At 42.3% G+C, this 20,392-nt stretch overlaps 1 protein-coding gene across 10 annotated transcripts in view; it reads left to right on the top strand.

Moving 5' to 3' along the window:
- Positions 1–16,748, top strand: part of THRB (thyroid hormone receptor beta) — a 175,569-nt gene extending 158,821 nt beyond the window's left edge. For all 10 annotated transcript variants that reach the window (XM_074838904.1, XM_074838896.1, XM_074838925.1 and 7 more), the window contains 4 exons: positions 827–1,032; positions 4,212–4,358; positions 9,581–9,839; positions 11,096–16,748. In XM_074838904.1, coding sequence (XP_074695005.1) covers positions 827–1,032; positions 4,212–4,358; positions 9,581–9,839; positions 11,096–11,337 — 854 coding nt within the window. In that variant the 3' untranslated portion in view covers positions 11,338–16,748. The remainder of the gene's footprint in view (positions 1–826; positions 1,033–4,211; positions 4,359–9,580; positions 9,840–11,095) is intronic.
- Positions 16,749–20,392: the final 3,644 nt, after the last annotated feature.

Raw genomic sequence — 20,392 nt, 5'->3', positions numbered from 1 at the left:
AGCGTGGCAGACGGGCCAGCTATCCCCCAACCCAAGAAGGTTAGGATAGTCTGACTTAAAATGTGTGAACAGAAGCACATAAGCAGGGCTTTCATTGATCCAATTTCGTTTGGATCAGAAAGGTCCTCCTCTGCTAAAGCAGGCCAGTCTGTTTAAATGGCCTGTTCACATTTACGTGAGTAATGGGATAAAACCTTCAGTGGTGGTCAGAGATGTGCAGCCCTGGGGCCTGTGTGTCTGGCATCGCTGGAAGTAGCGGGGCTCTAGGGAGAGCCCTACAGAACGGCACCATTTGCAGGGCTTAAGGAAAGAGCTGAAGGCAAATTGTTTCTGATTATGTCATGCAACAGGTAATTGAGCCTGTGAATAAGTACTCTCACTTTCTTAAATCCACGTTACTTTCTGCAGGCTTACAAGAACACATTCTATGCAATTCAAAGCAGTAAGTGTGCTGATAGTACTTTAAAGAAAACAAAAGTGCATCTTTCCCAACATGGATTACTCCAAGTCCGTTATAGGAGCACTTTGTCTGAGTCTTCACAAAGCTTTTAGATACTAGTTTTACTGGTGGAATAAGCCACTGAAGGCAATGGCAGTGTACAAAACGTTACCAGAAGGGTAAGGCGTTCTTTGCAATACAGGCTTCTGAGAAAATGGAAGTTGGGGGGAGAAGTGAGAACTGTGTCAACTGTGGATCTTACCAGAGTACTTCTTTACTGATTAGTTAAGGTGTTTGTAATCAATTAGTACCTCAGGCATAGAAAAGACCAATGTTCAGACAACCTTAAGAGCTTCCTGCCATTTTTGTATGCTTTTCCCCTGGTAGTGGTGTTGGATGACAGCAAGCGGTTGGCAAAGAGGAAGCTGATAGAAGAAAATCGAGAGAAGAGACGTCGGGAAGAGCTGCAGAAAACCATTGGGCACAAACCAGAGCCAACGGATGAGGAATGGGAGCTCATCAAGATTGTTACTGAAGCACATGTGGCCACCAATGCACAAGGAAGCCACTGGAAGCAGAAAAGGAAATTTCTGGTAAGGACTGTAGCCTTTTACACCGCACTTGGAGCCACGCTCCTTTCTTTCTTCTGAGGTCCCTTCCCAACATTACAACCCCGAAGAGGATATATCTGCCAGTGTATTGACATCTATGAAAACCAGATTATTTTTATAGTTACTACTTGCTTATTCTTGCCTGAAGCTCAGTGTTTGATCAGACCATGTTTTCAAAAGATAAACAGAGTGTTGCTAAGTTAAGTCTTACCTAGCTGGATACTTTTAATGTGCTGTGATAAGTAGAAAAAATTTTTCGCTCCTGATTAACAATAGTAGCAGTCTATAATGCATACCATATCTTTTTCTATATATTATATCTAGGGATAGTTGTCTTTATTAGGGACTAGCATACAACATATTGTAAGTATTAAAACAATGTAAAGTTTTAGGTGAAAGCTGATATTTTTTATTAATAACTTGTGGGTTTTGCTTCCTTGTTCCAAAGTGAACACATTAATTAAAATAAATTTGGCAAAGGAAAATGAATGTCAGTGAAAGCAGGATGATACATACACTATAGCACTGGGATTGCAGACTACAAGATGACTTAAGTTTTCAGCCTATAACTAGGGATCAGGAAAAAAAATGATTTGTGGTGCTCAGCCTTAGAAAAGGATTCATTTGATTTTTCTAAATCGATTTTTAAAGGAAGAAGTGCAGAATGCAAAATGCTTATACAGCTCAAAAGAGGGATTATAGACTGTTTCAGGAATACACGGGGGTCTTTAACAGTCTGTGTATACCAAATCAGGTAGAGAATATTCATTTTTTGCAAGCCTAGGCTCCTGCTGCCTAGTTCACTAAGGGAGTCTTGACCCACTGTTAAATTGCTAAGAGAAATTATATATTCAAACCAGCTGACCCCTTTTATAATGTTTTGTTAATTCCAGTGGCACTGTTTAAATTTCTATATGAATGGCTGCATGTTCATAGTAGCGTGTAGTCAGGAAACCACAGCCACTGATTGCTGGCAAGAAGCAGCAGAGCACTTTCCAGTGGTGCTGCACAGCAAGGTTTGCAGAGCTGGTTTTAGCAGACCAAGAAGCAGCTGCAGTGGCGGATTCAGTTGCTTAGGCAGGAGTGCTGTTCTTTGGGTATCGCGTGGTTTGGGATAAAGCATGGGGAGCTTGAGGTTGGGGCTGGGGATGAGTACACTGGGACACGTAAAATGTGGTCGTTGAGGGACTTCAGGCTCTGGGGACAGTCACAGCTGTCAAGAGGGGGAGCCTCCAGCAAAGAGTGGCCAAATGCAGGTCGAGGTGATGTAATGACAGGGCTGTTGGGAGAGGGGAGGGATGGGGCAGAGGCAGTGGTGGCAGCTGTGATGAGCAGTTCAGCAACCAGCTCTGACTTCCACAGCTGGTTCTTAGGTCGGACCAAACTGCTCTTGGTGCAGCCCTTGCTGCAGGTCCTCCTGGTTCCTTGCAGTGCTCATATGCTGAAGCCCAGTGATTTCAAGGCAAGTGTAGGAAGCTCATTGACACCTTGCAGTGACTGCTGAAGGGAAAGTCCGGGATGGGGATGGCATGCCAGCCCCAGGTGGAGGGCTTTGAAAGCCCCTGCCACAAGCTGTTGAAGAGCAAGAGGAGCTGACCACACGCCCCAGGAGCTGTGGATTAGTCCTTAGGCAGCTGAGATTTCCAACAGCGGTAGCTTCTTTGAGGTCTGGACCTCTTTCCCTGTTGAGGTGAGTTAGGTGGCAAGGGCTCTCCAGTTGCATGCCCTTCTGGAGTGTGTTAGCTTTACCTAGTGATCCTGATTTCTTTTGCCTTTCCCAAGAAAATGTTGTGTTCTTTCTTTTTCTCCCTAACAACGTTATGCGTAGTTTTAAGCATTTGGTCTTCTTGCTTGGAAGTGATGAAGGTTGTTTATCATGAGCACAGAGACAATGTGGTTTAGTTTCCCAAGGTTCAGGAAGGGAGGGAGCCTAGAACTGGGATTACTTGAGTGTTTTAGTAGGAACCATCAGATAATTGAGCCCAGTCCTCTTCATTGTTCCTTTACAATTGCTGCTTGCTTTATTAACGCATTGCTGAGTTTTTTCTTGAAAGAAGTTAGATTTGGATTCAGATTGGTGACAGAGCTGTGGAAGGATCTTTTATGATGTGTTGCTTTAAAAAACTGCTGACCACAAGTTTTTATTATTGACAGCACTTTCAGCCCCTCCCCTGTTATAAATGTTATGAAGTCCATCAGTCTTAAAGGCCTTCTTCTCTGGGTTTTATCCATTTTTTGACTCTCTAATGTGAACAAAATGGAACCTCTGCATGGTGGTTGGCAGGTCTTTTACAACCACAAAGCCACGCTTAGCGAACAAAACAGCTTTGATATGCCTGGTTTTAAAATACACAGTAGCACTGACAAGCTGTCATAAAATCAGGTGAACAAGTTGAAGTGCGGTTGCAATAAAAAAACACTTATCGCAGATTCTGCTCGAAGCTATTTCATTGTATATCCCTATTGAAAACCTCAAAATATGATTATTTTTCTCTTTGGGAGAAGCCTTGGGCTGAAGTCATGCAGAAGGTGATTTTCAACCATAATTTTACCCAGACAGGTTTAAATTCTAGTCACTTTATCCAGACTAGCTTTTTGTTAGTCCATTCTTAGTCATCAGTTGTTTCAGCCTAGTTTTGGAAACAGGCCTTGGCAGTTGCCTGGAGCTCTGTGGTACCAGGCAATCTGTTCTGGGGAGGATTTCAGAACTTTGAGTAGGTGATAGAGCCCGATTCTGCAAAGCTCTCAGCATCTTCTCCAGGGTAACAAGTCACCTCAGCTTCCTTCGCTTTGAGAGAAACTTGAGTGTTCTCAGCACCTGTAAGAAACCAGAACATGCCTATATTTTTAAGCAAAAAATGCATACACTACACCCACAAAATATTCAGATACAGGCACAAGGAAGGAACTGCATGTGCCCAGAAGTGCAACTGCCCATACAGGATGGGTAGCGCCATGCCATTCACCCATTTCTCTGTGCAGTCACCTCTTTCACAAATGCCTTACAAACAAATTCACATTTTGTGGCGTAATGGGCTTTACTTATAAAGTGAATAGTATTATTTTAGCATATCTTTCGTCACCAAGCAGGACTTTTTAGAGTATAAAATACTTGCTCTAAGATAGATTGTTCCTTTAAATATATTTGTTTATATCCTTAGCCTGAAGATATTGGGCAGGCACCAATAGTTAATGCCCCAGAAGGTGGGAAAGTGGATTTAGAAGCCTTCAGCCAGTTTACAAAAATTATCACACCAGCGATTACAAGAGTGGTGGATTTTGCCAAAAAATTGCCTATGTTTTGTGAGGTAAGAAGACTTCCTCATTTGTATGCCTGTTGTTAAAAACTATTCAAAATACTCCTAGCATGGAACTAAAAAAATCACTATGTTTAAAATCAGAAAAATTAGAGAATCAAAATAGATGGGACTAGAATCATCTGGATTTTATGAGTTTTGTTTTTCTTGTGATTACTGAAATCCTGATTTTGTTTTATCTAGAAGTCATCATTGTTCTTTAGGGACTCTAATGTGTGTTTAGAGGGGGCCTTGAACAAAGCAAATGAACAAAAAGAGACTGTCTAGAAGCATCTTTGATATGTTTAATCAGATCTTCCAGCACACAGTTCCCTCTGTGCTTTCTGGCTCCTTTGTGGGTACAGTATTGTGGAGTTGGGTCTATGCAGTAATAAATTCTTCAAATTCAGGAAAGCATCCCTATCCAGGAATGGCGTTTGCCTCGTTGGGTTCCCTTGGCATGCTTTTCGTGAATGGGGAGGTTGTGCATAAAAGAGTCTGTAAAAGTAACGGATTGTCATTCCAGACAGATACTCACATGTAAAATATACCATAAATAGACTCAAATAGACTTGGTTGCACATTAGGAATACAGAGGCCCTAGTCTGATCTCATTTACACTGAGGTATCATTTTTATTGGAGGACCAGATGCAATGGCTGATGATATTTTTTCCTAACTTAAAAAATGTTATCAGAACTTCAGCCTGAAATAATATTTCAGTCTTAATAATTTTAAGTCTTGTGAGTCCCTCAGGATCCACAGCCATGGGAGTTTTAATATGGAAATATCCCAAATCCAGCATGGAAGGATGCCTAACTGCTCGCCCACACTGCAGAGCAACACTTGACTCTGCTGGTGAAATGCCAAGTGAATGACATTCAGAATGGGAGTGATCATGGTCAATGAGTTTATCAGGCTCCCCAACTCAGGAACAATGTTTCCTCCTAAGAACTAAATATCAGTCAGGAGGAAGTTTAAGGCAGCCATAGCATTTTACTCTCTGTGGCCGACAGCTTTTCTAAGGTCAGTCAAGGAGAGCTATTTATATCCTCTGGCGCCTACAGAACAAGAAGAGGTAAATATCAATAGTTGGCATAGTGTAAATAGCTCTCCCTGGCTAACCTCAGCATTGGCTCCATCAGCAAGAAAGCATAGAACAGTGGCCAAGCATGAAGATTGTAAAATACAGGGAATGTGTCCATAGATCAGGAGGCCCTGGCAGCATTCAGTGTCTGAGGGAATCTGTCTCCTCTGATTTGACGTTTGTTGGCGGGAAGTTGCAGTGACATACCAAGGTAGTCTTTTTAATTTAGAAAGCTTTGCCAGTTGCACACAGACTGCAGTGCCCATCTGACATCTCCTACCCCTCCTGGCTACCATGGGCCCACTTGTGTCAGAGCCAGGAAGGAAGCGTGGGTGAAGAAGTCAAGGCGTCATTGGGCATGACCTCTGTAGATTATGCAGCTCAGCTAGGATAGACTTCGTTTAGAGCTGAGCCACTGTATAAACCTGACACCCGTAGACAGCGAGGTCTGATGGCAGAGTGAGGGACAACTCCTCGTGAACACAAAGGAATAGGACAGCTGTCCTCTGAGTTGTCATATAGCTCCTGCTGTAGCATAAAGAAAATGACAGATGTTTGCTCCTTTTTGAAGGGACACTGTCCTGTTAACTTTATTTCAGTTACGGTTTGTAACCCATAACTTTTTCTTAGAAGCAACACTGTGTGGGTTGTGGATTTGCTTATGAGAAAAAGCCCTCCTTTCTCCCATAGGACCTGCAGAGCATTTAAACATCATCTCAGTTCTTGATTTCCAGACGCTCAGGCTGAGAGTGTAATAAATCTCTGTGAAGAAGGGGCATGGCAAGGAACATGCATGGCCACTTACATGTTCGTGGCTGCTTCTTTCTCTCTTTGGACACATGCACAAGCCAGCAAAGCACTGTGAGTGCCCGGCTTAGTTTGTGTGCATCCATTGGCCCATGCCTCAAAGCAAGAATCTAATCCCAGAGTACTCAAAAGTATAAGAAAAACTTCATTTATTTCTCAGCATTTCTGCTGTTGTTTCCTTCTTGCATTTCCTTCTGCTTAGAAGATGAAGACTGAGGAGCATTTAATCAGTTTGATGCGAGTTTAAGCATCACAGGCATCAGTGGTTCCACGCTGGGTGAAGCTGTGTAAACACCTTTCTAGGTAGCTCAGCTCAGCTCAGTTCCATGGTGCGGCATTACATGTGTGCTGGCTGCTGGTATCTCCTGCAGAGGTGAGCACCTCAGGTTCCTGCCTTTTGCTTTTTCTCTCTGCAGAGAGAGGAGGAAAGGACAACATGGCAGATAACCAGCCACATTTGTTGACACCACTCCTGGAAGGTGCTCTGGTAGCAATGTTCAAGCCCTCTGTCTTTGATACCTGCTGCCACTAGTGCATAAGACCTGAGGCTTGGCATCCATGAAACAGGTGTCCCGTGTATCCTTCAGAGTTAGGAAAGCATGTGAAGGATGGGCATAGTCAGATCACTGCTACCATAAAGAAGTTTTAAGAAGGTTCAAGTAGGAAGAGAAATTCTCATTGGTTTAATGGCTCACTAATAAAACAGATGAAGCGTCATGAAATATCTTCCCTACTGTTACCTGTCTGTTCTTTTCCACCATTCTTTCTTCTCCTTAGTCTTTTTTCTTCATTTCTCTCTTCCTCTCTCTTCTCCCTTACTTTCTTTCATGTCTTTTTTCTCCGAAGTTACCTATGCCAGTATCTCTTGATGGTTGCTCTCACACATCCTTTTCCTTTTCCTTTTCCTTTTCCTTTTCCTTTTCCTTTTCCTTTTCCTTTTCCTTTTCCTTTTCCTTTTCCTTTTCCTTTCCCTTTCCCTTTCCCTTTCCCTTTCCCTTTCCCTTTCCCTTTCCCTTTCCCTTTTCCTTTCCTTACTTTTCCTTTCCTTTTTTCTTTTCTCTTTCTTCTTTTTCTTTTCTTTTCTTTTCTTTTCTTTTCTTTTCTTTTCTTTTCTTTTCTTTTCTTTTCTTTTCTTTTCTTTTCTTTTCTTTTCTTTTCTTTTCTTTTCTTTTCTTTTCTTTTCTTTTCTTTTCTTTTCTTTTCTTTGCTTTTCTTTGCTTTGCTTTGCTTTGCTTTGCTTTGCTTTGCTTTGCTTTGCTTTTCTTTGCTTTTCTTTGCTTTTCTTTGCTTTTCTTTGCTTTTCTTTGCTTTTCTTTGCTTTTCTTTTCTCTCTTCTCTTCTCTTCTCTTCTCTTCTCTTCTCTTCTCTTCTCTTCTCTTCTCTTCTCTTCTCTTCTCTTCTCTTCTCTTCTCTTCTCTTCTCTTCTCTTCTCTTCTCTTCTCTTCTCTTCTCTTCTCTTCCCTTCCCTTCCCTTCCCTTCCCTTCCCTTCCCTTCCCTTCCCTTCCCTTCCCTTCCCTTCCCTTCCCTTCCCTTCCCTTCCCTTCCCTTCCCTTCCCTTCCCTTCCCTTCCCTTCCCTTCCCTTCCCTTCCCTTCCTTCCCTTCCCTTCCCTTCCCTTCCCTTCCCTTCCCTTCTTTTTTTCTTTTCCCTTTTATTTGATTTTCTTTGACTTTATTCCTATTTCTTACTCTGTTTCTTTCTCTACTTCAGTCTCAGCAGCCAAATGGTGGCATTGTTGTTGGGTAGCAAGACTGTCACTGTGCCTGTGCACATGCTGCTTCCCCACGCTGCTGCTGAGCTGAGTGTGATCTGCAGAGAAAGTGATTTGCCCTGAACAGGATGAATCATTTCTCTTGTATATCAAACACTTCACACCTGAAGTTGGCATTGCTGGAAAAATAGCTGCATGATTCAACTCCTTCTCTTCTCTAACAGGGAACTGCTCTCCAGTTGCGTTAGGTAACTGTCTGACATCCACTCTGCATCATTTTACACTAAATCAATGTACTTGGTTTGCAAGTACAGAGTTGCCACGTAAACCTATAGTTGATGGGGGGTTTTTAATTTTGAATTGCAAATCAGGTAAATAGAATCAGAAATGGATGGATTTTTGCCTCCTTTCAAGCCAAGTAGAAATGAGTTGCTTTTTCATATATGTGACCTTTGCTGTTCATTTAGTGACAGTCTCAAAATAGTCTTGGTGGTTTTTGCTATCATTGAATTACCCATGAAAACATAAAGACATGCTTAACTGAACACATTCTCCTAATGTGTCAGCATCCTGGCTATACTTTATAAATACAGAACCTACCTCCACCAATTTGGACAGCTTATCTTTTTTAATGGCATGGAAAAAACTGTCTAGCCATATGCCCTGACGATCACAGTTTATTCACCAGCATAAGAGCTGGAGCTATACTATAGATTTTTTGTCTGTCCAGCGATGATGTAGGGAGTCTAGGGAGACCAGCCTTACCAGGCTAAATATAGTTTAATAAATTCTGTGTTGTTTAAATGGGCAATGAGAATTAAGAGTACATGCCCCACTGATTGAGGTACCTCTTCTAGATACAATAATTTATTTCATTCCTTTTATTTAAAAAGCAGTCCACTCTTATGGACCCTCCCAAATGTCTTTCTTTTCCTCTGGTCAGGTAAGAAATAATCATGGCTGGCAATGAGTTTAACCAGGATGACTGAGCTCTGTACTGGCCCCAATTATAGTTCATTCTGTTACACTAAGTTGTAAGCTGAGGTTGTTCAGGAGTAGAAGAGAGAAGGGTAAACAGCTGAGAACAGTGACCACTTCAGCCATCTCAGTTAGATCCACTCTGATGGGAGACAAAACCAATAGTGTGTTACCACCAACCTGACACCTGACAGGTCTGCTTCACCCTTCACACTTTGTGAAATGTTCTGCTAAGTGGAAAGCTACATTCTTAAGGTTTATTTGACTTAATTTTATAATGCTCCCACAAACTGAGCGGTCCCATGGAGAGCAGCACTTCTGCAAGTTGGGCACATCACCTCAGCATCTGAACCAGCTTGATTTGCTTTCAGTATCTTGCCCAGGACCACTTGCCTACAGCTGTGTCACCACTAGATTTCCTAAGGGGGTGTGGGGATGTTAACCTGCAGGCAGTTTCGGAAAGCAGGAATGCAAGTCTTGGAGGTTTGTGCGGTGCAGTCAGTCAGCAGCGTGTTTGGAGGACTAGCTGCACTATGCAAGGTAGTGTCCTGGGGTGTGAACTGCAACCTCACGCTCATGGATTTATTGTAGTTGTGAAACGAACTCAGTTTGAAAAACATATCTTTTTCTTTACCATTTATAATTTCTGCAGCTGCCATGTGAAGACCAGATCATCCTTCTGAAAGGCTGCTGTATGGAGATAATGTCCCTCCGAGCAGCAGTTCGCTATGACCCCGAGAGTGAGACTTTAACACTAAATGGGGAGATGGCGGTGACAAGGGGCCAGCTGAAAAATGGGGGTCTCGGTGTAGTGTCTGATGCCATTTTTGACCTGGGCATGTCTCTTTCTTCATTTAACCTGGATGACACCGAGGTTGCCCTTCTTCAGGCTGTTCTGCTCATGTCATCAGGTGAGAACAGAAATATGTTGGGACCCCAACCATTTTAAAACTCTTTAGACTTTGTCACAAGCCTCCTTTTAAAAGAAATAGGTTATGTTAGATCTTGTAATGCTGACTAATGTGGGAGAAACTTTCCCTCAAAATCCTGATGCAGCTTAGAATTAGTTTGGTGAGCACTAGGAAAAAAATCAGGGTATTCAGAGATGGGCATAAAAGTGGCTTTGGTGATACACATTTCTGTGAGCCTCATATGCTTAGTTGGACCTGCCATCGTGTTTTCCTGCTTAACAGCACCACCACTTGCTAATGGGTATTTGAGAGCTGTGCTGTTTCCCCACACTGGGACCATTTGGTCTCTTGGTGCAATGGCACAGAAGCATCACGGACCATTTCATGTGATTTCCAAAGAGTTTCTAACCTTCTTAAACTGAGTATGTTTTCAAATATGTGTTCACTGACTGTGCCAGCCCAAAGAGGAAATTCCATTCTTGGGCAGTGGCAGATTTGGGAAGATTATGTTTTAAGACCACTTTGAAAATCGGGTACTGAATAACAATACAGAGTGATTTACAAGCATTAACTGCGTCTGCGACAGAAAGGTTTCCACATTAATCACATTTGACCTTCCCAGTCAAAACATTTTGATTTCTTTTTAGTTCCTTACACAGTGATACGTGAATAGGGATTTCAGAAGGCAGTTCAGAGGACCTGCTTTCCCAGAAGTGTCTCCTGAAGAGTGATTTGTGAAGGAGCTTTCCCAGCATCCATCTGGGTGCAGGTTGAGACAATTGGCCAAACTTTTGGCCTGTGTTTTTCCTTTATGCTCCCTAACAGTTTCCTTTGCAGCTCACCTGTGGACCAAAGCCTGATCAAAGCATTGGTCAGACTGTAGAGAAACAGATAGTAGTTTAGAAGTCTGACAAGGAAATTTTTTTGGTTCTTTATTAGTTGTTTTACAGAAGGTTATAGATAGAAGCGTTAGCTGAGATCTGGTCTAGTCACTGCAAGGAAACACTTCCCGAACAGCCCTACTCTAAATGGGCAAAGCAGGCACAGAATGAAGAAAGGAAGGTTTATCTCCTTGCTTTAACAGGGTTAGTACTGGTGTCCAGGGTCAAAGAAGTTGTTTGTGGCAGAGCCAGATGTCCTTGGTGTCCCTCCTTTCTTTCCTAACAACAGAATCACCCTATTTTTCCTGATACATGATCAGGAATTTGTTAAAGTAGGTAATAAGTAATGATAATTGTGCTTCTTTGTATCTACAGATCGCCCAGGCCTTGTTTGCGTCGAGAGGATAGAAAAGTGTCAAGAGGGTTTCCTCCTGGCATTCGAACACTACATTAATTACAGAAAACACCATGTTGCACACTTTTGGCCAAAACTGCTGATGAAAGTGACAGACCTGCGAATGATCGGAGCCTGCCATGCCAGCCGCTTCCTGCACATGAAGGTGGAGTGCCCCACAGAACTCTTCCCTCCATTGTTCCTGGAAGTGTTTGAGGATTAGAGAGACTGGAGCGGCTCTCCGCACCCCCGTCGCACTACTGGCTGTCATTTCATCCCGTTGCCCGGCTCTTCTCACCTCTGTTTGTTCTTCTTCTTTCGTGCTCTTCTGTTTCTTGAGGCGGGGTTGGGTTTTTGTTTGGGTTTTCTCTTGGGGTTGCTGGGGGGCAGTTGTATACACATGGATGAAAACATCCCTTTAATGCGGGTACTTGTGACTATTGCAATTTGTTCTTCAGTCCTTTGATGTGAGTGCTTTGACAGCTTAACAGTGAAAATACAAACAGACCAATCTCATTCACCAGCACTTGCGTGGTCACCAGCTCACACATTGCTTGGAAAATATGGTAAAGAAATTGAAGTGGCAGAAAATAAATTGGCCTCCAAGTTAAAACAGCTATTGTTAATTTGACCCCGGCAATTCTGTCTAGTATTACCTCATTTTGCAGGGCACAAGTGACCATTTTATGAGATGAAATTTCTAGTCTTCGTGGTTGTTTCTATTGTAACAGTCACCATTATGATCTAGGATCTTCATCATCATCATGATCCCATCATTATCTGAGGATTGTTCCAGCAGATACAGTTTACCTCTGCGCCATACATTAAGTACTTAAAATAACGCAGAGTATTAGAAGGGACTGAGTCATTTTTTTTCCATGTGTATAAGAAAGTAAGATCCTTCAGTTCTTACTGCATTTGAACTCCAGGTAACTTCACTGGGAGGTCTGTTGGAGTAAGGAGAGGAATTTGATCATCTGAGGTGCTTTTCCTGAGAGTGGAGAGATCTGCTGTTTCTGAGGTGCGTGGAAAATTTGTCCCTCTGAGGGAGAAGGTTCTCTGTCAGGATAGCAGGCTTTCCTCAGAGTTATTCAGGGATATGAATGCTCGCAGAATGAGGACAAGGAGAACAAAACATACGGGGTGACCTTCAGATGGGACAGAAACCAACTGTGTTGTTAATGACACTCAAGACTGTACAGCTTTATCCCAGTAATACAAATAGTGTTGCTTGGCAGTAATCTTTTGGTTTTTATATATATATATATAAAGTTTATATGCACGTATAGATATAATTTTATATATATATAATTACAAATCTTCAGCAGATGTCTTAAACATATTTCCATATTTTTATCTTCTCTCTCTCCTTCTCTTACCCTCTCGTGTGCGTGTGTGTGTGTGTAAGTGTGTTGATCAGCTAGGTTCTCCCTCCTTGGTGTCTGTATGTGTTTCGTTTGGCTAGATTCTCTCTTGATTCCTTTAATTTATTTCCACTAACTGCACTAGCAGGAACAGAACTGAGCAATGACAGGATGTCCTGCTGCCGAAATCTGCAAGCCAGTGCTCACAGTCCTGGAACATTTGGAGGCCGGTGATGAGGGCATTATAGGTAGAGGTTCCTCTCTGTCATCCATCTCCATTCAGGGGTGTTGTCCCTGGGTTTTATGAACTTGATATTAAACCATTCTCTGAATTTGTATGAGACATCAAAAGCATCCTTCTGTTATTCCTGGGAACCAGAGACTTAGTTCATGTATTTTGCACTTCCTCATACCCCATGTTCTTCATGTTGTGCATTCATTTGTACCAGTTTCTTTCTCTGCTATTTATTGATATATTAGCCTGGCAAGTCAGTGGGCATTGTTAGAGTGGATGTGTTGGCTTTCAAAGCTCATGGCCCGTATCTAAACCCATATGTTATGTGTTTATTCCCTCATGAAAACCTGATACTCAGGAAATCTTATCTTGTAGGTGGAATACGGTATGTGTGTGTCAGGGCTTAAATTGTTTCCACCCCTCTTTCCGTATATCATTGATAAAGCATTTGGAGTGCTGTTGGCTATGTTTTCAGGGATGTGGAATCTTGTTCTACCCATTCTTTGATATCATATGCACCAGTGATGAGTTGTGAGCACTGATGTTATCACTTAGGAGTTTGGACCCATCATTTTGTGAGAACATCGAACACAGTGGGGTGTTTAGTGTTTTTTTGCAGGTAGCAAGGAAGACAGACCATTGGAAATTCATTCTTAACTGTTTGCTGAAGTTGAAGAACCTCTGTTGTGGGCTGCGTTTGCTCCATCTCAAAGCATATGTGTTAAGAACATCAGTTTCTATCCAGATTCCTTGCAGAGCACTATGTCTTGGGGACAAGGAGTTAGAAACTTTCTAGCTTTTTGGAACAAGAGGCCAGACAGTATGATGAACTCACATGTAGTTGTGCAGAATCTCAGATGAGCAACATCCATAGTCAGTAAAGAGTGCTAGATGCCTGATTTGGGGGTGGCTTGATAGGGAACTGATAGCATATAGGGAAATCAAAAAAACCAGCTGATCCATTACTTGTGTCTATACCCACAGTGGCTTGCAAAGAAAAGAGGAATGTGCCTGTCTTTTGGAATTCTGGTCTGCCATGGATTGGAGCATGGAGTTCGTCCTGAAGTCAGTCTCACCTGTTTACTAAATGTGAGCTTGAGTTAGCGTACAAGCTTATGACTGAGCTGGGGATGAGACCCAGGAGAAAAAATGTCACGTTTCTCCTAGTAGTATTCACAATGATCTCACAGCAAGGTCCATGTTGCTTCATGTATTTTTCAGAGCTTCAGTTCCTGGAATTGTGCTGCTGCTTGAGAGGTTCAGTCTGTCATTAAGGTCAACAATTCTTATCCTTTGGGCTATAAAGAAAAGCAGTAACCTAAAGTTAATTATTTAGGTGGGAAGTCACTACCCAGCAGTGACATAGCTCATAACTGTTGGGGCCCTCATAACTGGCTTTTTAACACTTGGGATTGTCAGGACTGCATTAATCAAAAAATAAATAAAGATCAGAGGTTAGAAAAAAATGTGAGAGTTAGTGGATTGACTTGTGGGGGCAGCATGAGATGAAAGAACTTGAAACGCCCTGGACAGAACTGCAGTTTGAGCCAGGGCTGAGCATTAATACTTTGCACACTGGCTGCTGTAAAAATCATTGCTCATACAGAACTTCTCCCCCGAGGCCTACCGTGGCAAGTTACACAGTTTTAAAACAGCCTCCATAAATGGATGTCTGAATTCAGCCACGTAAGCGGCATTTAGGCATCCGAGCTAATGGCCTGACTTCCCAAGATGCTGATGCAGTTTGGAGTCGTGCTTAATCAGGGTTCAGAAAATCAGGTCTCCTTCTTTAGGTGATTGCAGATGGACTGAAGTGCCTAAAATCAGGCAACCAACTTTGACGGGTTCGGCATGCTCTAAGCAGAAAGGACGTATGTCAACATACTTTTCTAGCTTTTTAGATTAAGTTGGAGTCTGACGCTGATTAACAGAGGGGATTAGTAGTATTCCTCAGTTGAAAACTAAAACCAAGCTCTTAGTTTGACAGATTTGATGTACTGACATCTAATGGCCTCTGATCTCCTACTAGTCTTATTTTGTGTGACTTCACTGACTCCCTCAGTATGACTCCTGATTTATGTGATCATGAGAGCAAAACTAGATCACATGAGGATGCTCTTGCAGACTCTTACCAGTGGATACTGACCTTAGTTCTGCAATGACATACTTGCTTTTAAATATCAGTGGTCTCAAGCCATTGTAGGATCGAGCCACTGGATTGACCATCTGAGTGGCAGACATCAGTACTACAGTCAGCACCCTTTGTAGTAACTGGCCTTCTGAGGGAAATAACAAACGTGCACTTTCCAGTGCAGTCTAGAGTCTCATTTCTGATGGTGCCACGTAACTCTCATGTTTGCTTTGTGGTCTGCGTGTGGGTCTTACATAGAAGATTTTTCCTGTCAAACCTGATTGTCACCGTTCATGGTTTTGCTCTGAGTAACACGTGCATTTAGATACTCATTTCATGTGTAATCTCAGCTAAGTTATGATATTTATAATGACATATATAGTGCGTGATAATGATTTTTGTTTACATTCTGCCAAAACGTAGATGTTAGAGTTAGACCTCCAAGGTCCAAAATCATCCTTGAGCAGACTGCTTGCTTCTTCAGAGGCAGGCATCAGAAAGAGGAAAAAACTGTCCAGAAAGACCATTTATATTAGAAATCTGCCAAGACAGGGCTGTTGATCACAAGCAGAGCATGTCATTGCTAGTGATGTATTTTTATGCTATGGAACTCTAACCTGTATGTGTCATATTGACTTCTTGCTGCATGAATCATAAATTATAAAAATCAGTCTTACGGTTTTAAGATGTAGCCAGCATTCCTAAGGCTAAACCTTTTTCATTGACAGACTCAAAATCCACAACCAAGGAACGTATTCCTCTCACTGTGAGAGCAATTGAAAGTGTTCAACATCTATCTTTTCACAAAGGAAGAGGCGACAGGACCTCTTAATGTGTCTTGTTATTGTGATCATCTGGAGATGATTGCCGGACGTTTCCTTTTGATATAGCAATGAAGTGATCCGTATTTAAATTTTATAGAGAGAATTTTATTCTAGTGTGATAGAGATTTATTTTCCACTTAAAGACTCAAAGCAGTGTGAGCACATTTTTTTACTATGGTATATTTTTGCTTTAAAATTAAAAACAAAAAAAAGGTTTGGCCTTATTACAAAGTTTTAGTGTGTCGTATAGATGTTAGCAAATGCAAAGAGTATGCATTATTTGTGTGTATCCACATTGACTGATGTCGCCTTCAAAAAGCAATATTGTGCAGGTAATAAGTTGTTTGTGACTGTCCATTGCACAGTTTACCTTCTTTAAAAGCTAACCTTGTTTATGCACAAGACAATCAAATGTAAATCTACATCAGCACCCGGGTGTAGATTAAATTTATGTAAATTACTGAGCACAATGTAAAACATTAAAAGACACTTTATTTAATTACACATTTAATGTTGGTAAAGATAGTATCAGGGCATGAACTAGCTGACATACTGTAATTTCTTTTTCTCTTTTCCTACTTCCTTAGCATTCTTCAGTTTTACTTTGCTCATAAATACATCAAAGCAGTCATTCATGATTTTTTTGAAGAGAAGGGTGGTTTGGGTTGTTTATTTGTTTCTACAAAGTTGGTTGGGAGGACTTCTTACTTTGTCTATGAGGTTTGTGGGTTTTGCTTATTTGGTTTATTTTTTTATATCAGTTTCGTGCCCTGAGGGTAAGGCAAACATTACACCGTACGGTAAAAAACAAAGTACCTTGGATGATGTATTTTTTTGCAAACAGTGTTAAGAGTTATGCTAGATTGGTAATATTTTTTCAGCCTAAAATATATTAAAAAAAAATCTGTGATCACAAATGTTTTAAACTATCTAAAGAGAAAATTTGTATATTTGGGGGAAGAAAATAATTTTTACATAGCTTTTGTATGCAGATATTAAAATGTAATTATGAATATAGTGGGCATAGATAACTGTGTAAGCTTGAATTCTAAAAAAGAAAAAGCTTATAACTGAAAAGTGGTCCTGGTGTCTCTGTCTCTTTTTCATCAGCTCTGTCGCACACTTCCAAGCTGCTGGAATGGGAAAAGTAGGACCCAAAGCACAATGTTGTATCGCCTCTAACCTGTTCACATTTCTATCCTTCTGCATCGCTTTCATCACCTACCTCATACTTACCTCCTCTCCTCCCCTCCCTTGGGCACCCAGCCAGAGGTTTGCACTTCCCCACTGTTCCCATCAGCCAAACTTAATTCAGTCCATCGAACTGATCTTGATTTATGTCTCAATTACACTTTTTAAGGGAACACCCTTTCTTTCCTTTTCTGTTCCCAGTCTAGATGGGGACAGTGTGACAGGAAAATAGGCTTCCCGTCTCTTCACACTTTCCATACCTCAGTCTCCTACCTGTTGGAGAAGGTCTCCTCATTCAGATGTTATCTCTGTTCTCATATTCCTTTGCAGTTTTGATTTCTCCTCCAGTCTTTTCATTCCCCTCAAGAAGAAAAGCAAGACCTAGCACATGGATCCAGAATCATTTCTTGGCCTGCCCCAGATGGGAAACCAATTTAAGGCTGTTGCTTCACAGTGATTTCCAGAGGCATTTACTGGCTGACTGCCAGCTCCTGGTCCCCTTCCACGCGAGGTGCTGGGGGCCTTCAAATGGACATTGAGCTCCCAGACCTCCCTCTGCCTGGCGTCGGTGGGAGCGCCGTCCCCACGCCAGGCTCATTGTCCCAGGGCAGCGTTGCGCTGGCACCTCGAGGGTTTGTTCCCACCGTCACCCGTGGGAATAGGGCCTGCCTTCAAAGGCAGAAGCTCCATCTGAGGAGCCTGAGGGAAAGCATGAAATCCATGCTCTGCCTTAAATTAAAGCCCTACAAGCGCTTCAGCCCAGGCACCTGAGTGAGGAAGTCTTGCCAAAGCCTCTGGTGGGGCTGCACTGAATTAGCAGTGATGTGGGCTGCTCAGGCCCTCCAGGACCAGCTCTGGAGCAAGGAATTGATTTGCTGTATAACAACTTGTTTACTCGATGTGAAGAAATTACTGCTCCCGCAGCTCCCAGTGCATTGGCTGTGACGTTTTCAGGCTTTGTTTGTAGTGGCGAAGTCTGTGTTTCTCAAAGAGTAGCATGAGGTCTGTGGAGAGGAGAAGTATTCTGGCAGCCACATGTATTTACTTCAGTGCCTGTTCATGACTGCAGAGAAGAACATAAAAGATGGTCGGTTCTGCGTCCTGAGCATTGGCGCTGCCAGCTGGAGTGTGTTTGTGGTCTCTTGTGAGTTGCCTCACGCATCCTGAGCCTGTTGTTGAAAGTATAGCTGCAGTTTGTCCTTCCTCTTAGTGATAGTGGGTGAGGGTTCTCTCCCCTTGAAAACTGAGCCACGTCTGAAAGGTTTTCTCAGTGTGAAATTAGGAGTCTAAGATTAAACAGCCATTTGTCTTAAACTCATGGTCACGTGTGCTGTGTGCTATCCCCAATAGCATCAATGGTTTCAAGATGAAGGATGTTTGTATTAAGAGTGACTGCAGATGCACCACCTTTGAAATAAGTAAAGGATAAGTACAAAAGTCTCTCCACTCTATTTCATATGACACCACTTCTTTACAGTTTACCAGGTAGAGAAGACTCCTTTCCAGGTTTGATCAGAGAGCATCTTTCCTTTCTCATGCCTATGTCTGGGGGGAGCACTGACCCTGTAGGTACTGACTCAAGCTGCCTTGGTAGGCACAAGACGTGCCAGAAGACCCTTTGAATCATTTATGAGAGCTTTGAGATTTCTGAGGTCAAGGAATGCCAAAAGACTTGAGGGATCCCTGAGTCAGAGGTCTCAAAGGGAGAAAAAAAAAGTCTCCTAGGTGAACCTGACCTTGTGGTGCCTTGGAAAATCACAAACTTGGAAACATGGTAGAAGTTCAGTACCCTGCTGTGCAGAGCCAGTGTGGCCTTCTACAGGGAAAACAAGACAATCTATAGAGGACTGTGTTTGGAAAATGGCAGTGTAAAAGGGACATCAGCAAATCAAAAGCAAAACCACAAACAATTTCCCAAATGCCATTGGAATTGGAATTTGCAAGAGGCTCTGAGTGAGTATGAGGGTAGCTTTAAACAGTGTCTGAACAGAAATGCTCTAGGTGCAAGAAATAAAAGTATTTTTGCAAAATCCAAATAAAAGCGGTATTTAGAGGAAAAAAAAGTATGTGTTATATGTAGCTGCAAGGTCTTTGATATCTCCCTGCTCAGAGATAGAAGCAAAAAAGGGAAGGAGTTGTCTTTGCTGGAATAACTATAGAGGCAGAAGGCTTCACTGCCTGATGTGATGTTCAAAAGGAAATGAAAGCTTGGGCATAACTTAGTGTGTATATGAAGTTGCAGTAGGAGTTGGCTAGAGCTGAAAACACATCCAAAGTGAAATCTCAAAGATATCTCCAAGGAGCAGGACCCCAGGAAAATAAAAAGTTAAAAAGCCAAAGACCTGAAAAAACCACAAATACAGCAATATCTGAGCATGAGACAATTCCTGGCAAGTGGATAAAGCACTAACAAAAAAAAAAAAAAAAAAAAAAGAGACTGATGAAAGAAAGAAGGAAAGAAAGAGGAAACAGCATATTAGAACAGAAACATCAGAACAAAATGCGTGCCCAGGGGCGAGCAATTCAATATGCACAGAGACTTCGCATGGTCCAATCCTAGATTTGTTTACTCATGATGAAAACATGCATGCTGGCTTTAGATTATTATTCTCTTTCTCCAGAATTAGCCTTCTTGGGAAAAGGCAAAGGGTAATATAAGCTAACCTTGCACCTTGGATTGGTGTTTACTAAGGTGTAAGAGAGCAGCTGCAATAACAGCAGTTAATGGGCTTTGCAGCTTTGTCAAAGAGTGTGGCTCTGACCACGTACGTGTTGCATCAGGACCTGCTTAGCCAGCATGCTCTGAGGAATGGTGCTGTCAGAACTGTAAGGAAGACACAGAGAGAGGCTAAAGGCTCAAATATCATCTCCTGCTTTCACACTACTAAAATTACAGGCTAGCATCCTTCAAGCTGGGACCCTTACTTGATGAAGAGTGAAGCATGCTGAGTTCCTGTGTAGTCAAATTTAAAAAACAAAGCTGGAAATAATTAACAGGTCTGAGAGGCCAAATCTGGTGCTTGAAGTCAGAGCTGTAGATAATGGCAAAAGGTGAGAGCCAGGCTGTGGTCTTGGTGAAGTTGTTCCTTGCTCTAGTGAAGTGTTGGAGAGATCACAGGTACTGTCAGTTGCTTTCACAAAAGGTACAAGAACATGTTTGGCAACTATGACACAAAAACGTAATCCACAATTTAAAAACGGCACATCTGGGTGAAGTGAGTCGGAATCAGTGAATGTGAGCAGCAGAGAGCCTGCAAGATGCAAAACCGCGAACATCCCAGAGGACTGAGTCAGAGAGGGGCTGGGAACGTCTAACTCAATACGCTTGTGTTGCCAGGAGTTCCTTTACTTCTGCACGGGAATAATCACCCTCTTCAAAGACCCAGAGGAGTCTGACAGGCATCAGCTGCCAGCGTCTTCCCCTTCCTTCTTCACCCTCTGCCAAGAGCAGGTAAAGGTTTTGCCCTGGAGCTCCCCTCCTGTATCCCCTGGGTCCCCTCAGGCTGAGCACATGCGGTTTACCAGGGCGGCTT

This window comes from Strix aluco, chromosome 1 (genome assembly GCF_031877795.1).
Source record: "Strix aluco isolate bStrAlu1 chromosome 1, bStrAlu1.hap1, whole genome shotgun sequence".
NCBI classification, from domain to species: Eukaryota; Metazoa; Chordata; class Aves; order Strigiformes; family Strigidae; genus Strix; species Strix aluco.
This window is presented reverse-complemented; position numbering and strand designations above follow the sequence as displayed.